General features: G+C 33.0%; 1 protein-coding gene across 4 annotated transcripts in view; it reads right to left on the bottom strand.

Annotated features, from left to right (window-relative positions):
* Positions 1-305: 305 nt before the first annotated feature.
* LOC145256851 (four-jointed box protein 1-like) overlaps positions 306-6,899 on the bottom strand; it is a 214,333-nt gene continuing 207,739 nt past the window's right edge. For all 4 annotated transcript variants that reach the window (XM_080115609.1, XM_080115610.1, XM_080115611.1 and 1 more), the window contains exon 6: positions 306-860. In XM_080115609.1, coding sequence (XP_079971735.1) covers positions 434-860 — 427 coding nt within the window. In that variant the 3' untranslated portion in view covers positions 306-433. The remainder of the gene's footprint in view (positions 861-6,899) is intronic.

The raw sequence follows: 6,899 nt of genomic DNA, 5'->3' as shown, positions 1-6,899 counted from the left end.
ATATTTGTCTATATAAATAAAAATAATATATATATAACATATCAACAGGTAAGAACTGTTTGTAAAAAATATTTTCTCATTAGTGACGTTTTTGAAATTAGAAAAAGCAGATATAATCCGAGTTTGAAAAAAAGTAGAAATGCTTTTATCTCCAGAAAATGAAGAACAGAAAAAAACAATTGAGAACAAGAAAACCCAAAACACATTTGCTATATTTTCAGTCATCTGATGAAAGTACATTTTCACAATTCAGCAAATGTTTAATATTTTATGAAAAAGAAAAAAAAATAGAAAAAGAGCAGAAATATCTGAGCAAATAATTTATTCCTATATTTTATATTTTTCTTTTAATAATTATCAATATTTACAGAAACCAAATATGTTTGGAGTTATGCCCCTTGTTTGTCAATAATTTCATCAACAATCTTTTAGTTTACACTTGCCGTCTTGTTTTACAATGCTCTATCCAATTAGAAACGTCAGTTAATCTTTTCGAAAACATAGATTTGAAAATGGAATAAGTATAATCCTTAGGAACTTGGCTGAGTAAACGTTCATGTTGTTGAGCAAATTCTTCGAGTTTATTGTGAGGTGATGTAAAATTCTTTAATGTTTGCAATGAGACGGCAACCGATTTTTGAAAGATGCACATGGTGCGCAGCATTTGCTGATGAAACATTACAAAATGTTTCCCACTGATCTTGTCTCTGTATAACAAATCATAAGCATCAAGCAGGCCACTCTCGTTATCAATTAGCCAAAATTTCCCAGTTTTTGGTGATTTACGTAGATTCCTGATGTGCTCTTGAATGATACTTGGCCGATCCTCTTTCATAGCTGCATCTTGCATGCTGGCAACTCTACAAGTAAAAGATAGAAAGGAATAAGTTTTTTTCAATCATTTTTACCAGTTTTAAAGGATTAAAATCATTCAAGTAAAAGCAATCATTTCCTGTCTTTTATGAATGCAAAACCTACATGGAAACAAACTGTTCAGTTTATCTTTTTTTTTAATAATATTATTCATCAAAAAGTTTCTTTAGGATTTTGTTAAGTCTTACCTTTGTAAATGTAAACTCCAAGTTCCTAAAGATTACATTTATTCCCTTCAAAGTCTCGTCCTAGTAAACGTTCTGTTTACTGAAGATTCTCCACAAATGCAGAGACAGAGCAATTTGAGGTTGCTGATTGTTGAAACAGTTACCTCTTGGATTTTCATCATGACACTTTTAACTGGATTGCCGCTCTAGTACCACTGGAGGCTGTTTACAGCTCGAATTTTACAGTAACCATTTATTTAGAAAATAATTTTCAAATGTTGATAAAGTATTGTGATATTTTGATGTTAATGTTATGTTCAACTAACAAAGCAACGTTAATAATATTAATGTAAATATTTTATACATGCACTTTAGAATAAAATATCAACTTATATATATTTAAAAGCTGAATTCTTTATCTGGGTTTTGTTTTTACCAATAAGAATTATAAAGTTATTTTTCACCATTTTTTTTAAATTTTCTTCTTTTGAAAATTGTAACGTTGGGTATGGGGCAGACAAACCAGCTGCCAACATTGCCCTGCTTTTTATTAAAACCAACCGGGAGCTCTTTTTAGTATCCTTGTTGTTCCCTTAAAGTGTCATGTCTCTTAAAAGGAAAACACAGAGCAAATAAAGCAAATTTTGAATAAGATTTTGAGATGTATTCACAAAACAATCAAACTGTTTTAAATGTTTTATAGTGACTTTTCAATGCATGTAGACCTTATAGTAATCTAACCATGACAAATTCGAATCCAAGTATGTTAATATTCTGTTAGAAATGCTGCAACTGTTAGGTATCAACGCAAAAAAAAAAAAAAAATGAAATTGCTTTCTTGTTCAATATTCCAAAAGATAAAAAAAGCAAACTCATACTTAAATAAACTGTATAAAAAGCTATTTTTTTTTCTTTTCATGTAATATAAAGATATTGGATTATTCAACTATGAAAGAAGGCTGATAATGAAGTTATAAAAGAGGGCATTTGAACATTTTCCTTGCTTTCCTCCGGTAGCAGACATTGACAACCAGCTATAAGTGATGATTGATGATGCAGAGACAAGGTGGAATTGAGTGGGATAAAAAGAGGAGAGGTGCTAATGTATACTGGGATACTGACAGAAAGAACTTCCACATACTTTTGCGGTTTGTTTGTGATCCTCATGCTCTAAGAGAGGTTGATGCTGTATGACCTCTATTACAAGTCTAGATTAATCAAAGCTCTGACACAGCAGAAGCAAGATTTCTGTTACCAGAAATAATGGGTATGGGATCTTTCATGCTATCAGTATGAATCCCAGAGGATACTACTGATCTTCATCATCATTTGATTTAAATATTGCCAACTCAGCAGATGCTGATTAAGATTTGAGAGTAGAAATAAAGATATCATGCTGTCACTCTGGAAATACAAAGAAAAAAATCATGATAAAAAGGAATATGACTTAATTTCTTGAAACTGCAAATGACAAAGGCATCTCTCTTTTAGAAGTTAGCTAACCGTAGGTAATTTTTTGCTAATAATATGAACACTGACATAGAGGATTTAGTGACAAGAAAATAGATATTTTCCTTTATTAAATCTAAAAGAGTTAGTGAAATTTTCTAAGTTAGATTTTCTTTGACAATTTCAATAGAATGTTATTGCTTGATTTTCCAAAATTTTCAAACATATATATATATATATATATATATATATATATATATATATATATATATATATATATATATATATATATATCTCAGAATTTGCACCTGATTTGTTATAGTTAATAAACATAGAAAATTAAATTAAATTAAATGTTTTTAAAGTTTTTAAATCATTTTAGCTACATAGAATAACGGAAATTGTATATTGATTCTGCAAAAAAAGGATATTGAACTTCAGCTGGTAAAAAGATCCATATTTCAAAGATTTGTTGGATATTCAATCAAACTAAAGATTTGTTGGATATCCAATCAAACTAAAGAAAACTGTGGAAATATGTATATATTGGATTATTACCAGCTTCCTTGGATTTATTACAATACGCGTTGGAAAATATGTATATATCAGATTGTTACCAGCTCCTTTGGATTTATTACAGTACACGTTGGATCTTTTTACCTGCCGAATACCAAGAAATTTCATTACAGGATTTAGCATGCACTTTCGATTTGAAGTTCAATATCCTTTTTTCTTGAAGATGATGAGCGTAATGGTTGGCCATCAGATGTTGACAATGATCAATTAAGAGCCTTAATCGAAAGCCAATCCATGCACAACTGCTCAAGAACTTGCTTCTGAATTAGACGTAATGTATACAGCGATTTCCAACCACTTGAGAGAGATTGGAAAGATAAAAAAAACTTGATAAATGGGTGCGTCACAGATTGAACAACAACCAACAGAAACACTGTTATGAAGTGTCATTTTTTTATGCAACAAGAACGACTCATTTTTTTACCAGGTTGTGACTTGTGATGAAAAGTGGGTTCTTTACAACAAGCAGGGATGCTCAGCTCAGTAGTTAGATCAGTATGTGAGAGGTCTGCAGAGTATGGCTGATGAAGCTCCACAACACTTCCTGGAACCAGAGTTGCACCAAAAGAAGGTCATGCTGACTGTTTGGTGGTCTGCAACTAGTCTCATCTATTACAGTTTTTGAATGCAGGTGAAAGTACTGTCAACAAATGTATGAAATGCATCAGAAACTTCGACAACAACACCCAGCATTACTCAACAGAAAAGGCTCAATTCTCCTTGACAACAATGCGGAACCGTGGGTTGCTAAACCGACCCTGCAGAAGTTGAACGAATTGGGTGGTGAAACTTTACCTCATCAGCCATAGACCTTTCACATACCGAGTACCACTTTTTCAAGCATCTCTACAATGTTTTGCGTAAGAAATTCTTCAAAAACCTAAGCGATATAAAAAACACATAGTCAACAACTTCATCTCTACCTGAATGCAAGATTGTTATGTTACTGTTACACTTGTTTTGTGTTGATTCTGATGGTGCTTATTTCAAACAATAAATTTTTGTTTGAGTTGAGATATGTTCATCTGAAGTTAAAAATGAAAAACCACAGGAACTTTCCTTCGTTTTTAAGTACTGCTGTTGGTTTGTGCTTGTAGCATTTGTCTGTTTGTTTAAAATGCAGTTGTCTGCATATTTTCACAGTGTTCTTACTGCCTTCCTCCACTCGATCATGTCTATTTTTATATTCTTTTGGGGCTTGTTTGCTGCATTCGATTATTATTTATCTCTTTGTCCACAATCTGCATCTGCTGTTTTCTTGTGTCTAGTATATCCTTGCTTTAATGTGGTTGGTTCTAATCACGTTATCTTGTGCAGCTGTTATTAGGGATTCAGTTTCTCTGTTTAGGTTTCCTTTTGGTAGCCATGTTCAATTGTTTTCGTTAGTCTCAATTTTTGTCATTCTCATGATTCGTCCATGTAGCGTTTTTCTTTCCCATTTTTATTTTCACGTCTTATCTCTTGTCTCTTTATTTCTGTTTTGCTCGTTTATTCAGTATCTCTTACTTTGGTAATTATTCTGTACGTGTTCTGCATTATGTACTTTTCTCATTCTTTTTTTCATGTTATTTACACAGTTTTCTATACAAACCAGTCCTCGTCCTCAGTTTTTTCTTTTCACTTAGAGTCGGTCGGCATCTTCTTCTTCTTCTTCTTCTTCTTCTTCTTCTTCTTCTTCTTCTTCTTATTATTATTATTATTATTATTATTATTATTATATTATTATTATTATTATTATTATTGGTGAAACTAGTATCATTTATGTACTTATGTATTTCTTTTATTTCCGGTAAAAATTTTAAATATTTGTAAAATAAATTAAAGATGTTGATGTTTACGATCTTAGTAGTAGGTGCTGGAGAAGAGGCATATAGGAATTTATCAAAAAAAAAAAAAAATCCCTAATCGTCTTTGAAACGATCATACACCAGATTGTTGCTAACACTGAATTCTAGGAACTGTAATAAATAATGTGAAATTATATATATATATATATATATATATATATATCAAATTATTAACGAGATAACATTCTTTTACCAGTTTCAGAAACTTACCAGTTTTGTATCAAAAGCTTTGGAAACCTTGGCAATGCTGACCTGCGCATACTGTGAAATTTTAGTACTGTTCCACGCAATGTAAACAACTTGCCATCGTAATTGCTGAATCCACGGTATTTGAGGTGTGTCAAATTATTAATAAGGCAGTTTTTGTCAATAAAATGGGTCGTAAAGGTGGTTTGAGTAGTTCTGAAAAGAATACTATTATAGAATAGCTAGCAAAAGATAACACTACACTCGTAATATCGAAAATGAAAGGAAGGTACCATCAAGTGTGAAGAACCTACAAAGGTAGATAAAAGAGCTGATAAAGGAAAATCTTGGGTTGTTTCACGACGTTCTCTACTCCAAATTAAACGTGAAGTTGTTAAGAACCCTGAGCAGACAAGTCGAGAAGTCTTTGACTAAGCAGGATTGAAGAATGTCTCAAAAATTACTCAATGCCACCTTCTGAAAGAAGTGACAAAGTCTGTTAAGCCTGTGTCAAAAATCTCTATTAAAGCAGCATCACATACAAAACCGATTGAAATGGGCAGAGGACAACATGAAAACAAATTTTTCCAAAGTTTTGTTTACGGATGAAGTGCGTATCACTCTTGATGGCCAGATGGCTGGAGCAAGAGATGGGTCCTAGATGGACGACATCGTCATCAGCCTTTAAGGCGCCAACAAGGTGGTGGTGGGATAATAATTTGGGCTGGGATTATCGGAGGTACTTTATTGGCACATGAAGAGTCTCAGAAGGCGTAAAAATTACGCCAAATGCTTACATAGCTTTTCTGAAGTAGCACTTTGAACCATGGCTGAAGAAGCAAAGATTGATGTTCAGAAGAACCATTATTTTTATGCAGGATAATCCTCCCTCGCATGCAGCAAACAAAAGCAAAGAGTATTTGCAACAACTGGGGCTCTCTGGGCTACAGAATATGGAGTGGCCTTCGAATTCACCAGATTTGAACCCCATTGTGACACGTCTTTGCAAGTGGACGCCAATTTAAGAGCAAAAATGAGTTGTGGAATGCTCTCCAAGAGGTATCGCGGGGAATAACTGTTGGCGAAATCACAAATTTGACTAATTCTGTGGACCAACATCTTTTACAAGTCAATTCATAAAAAAGGATCGCATATCCTCTACATATTATGTCAACGTAGAAATTGCTATGTAGTTATTGTGTTCTAAGCATTTTTCCTAGTTCATTTAATGTTTGAAAATTATTTCAATAAAAAAGTTATGGGTATTAATTTAATTTATTGCGGACTATTATCCTCATCTTTTATTAGTTGTTTCATGACGTTTTGGCCAATTATTCCTCTGGCATTCGTCAGGTGGTAATTCACTGCAATTACTGCTTTCCATAGTTGTTGTCGTCTCACCATGTTTTGGCCAAGTGACCCTCTAGCCGGCTTTGGGTAGGATTGAAACCGCTATCTTCAGACAATTCTCACCTGGAACCATAGAGATTCAACATCTCTATCAACTGTGCCGCAGGCCCTGAAGAGCGATCAAGGTTGAATTTTTTGGTCTTATAAATTCGTGTTTATTATTTGATCTTCCATGGTCGGGTCCGTACCGAATGGTATATATTATTATTTAATTGGAATTCATTGAGATGAGTATTATTTATTAATTTAATTTATTGCGGACTATTATTCTCATCTTTTATTAGTTGTTTAACAACGTTTAGGCCAACTATTCCTCTGGCCTTCATCAGGTGGTAACTGGAATTCTGAACCTCCTGACTGGATTCACTGCAATTACTGCCTTTCATAGTTG

This window comes from Euprymna scolopes, chromosome 3 (assembly GCF_053919585.1).
Source record: "Euprymna scolopes isolate OS-2025 chromosome 3, ASM5391958v1, whole genome shotgun sequence".
Lineage (NCBI taxonomy): Eukaryota > Metazoa > Mollusca > Cephalopoda > Sepiida > Sepiolidae > Euprymna > Euprymna scolopes.
Note: the sequence above shows the minus strand (reverse complement) of the source record. Positions and strands in the feature narration are given on the sequence as shown.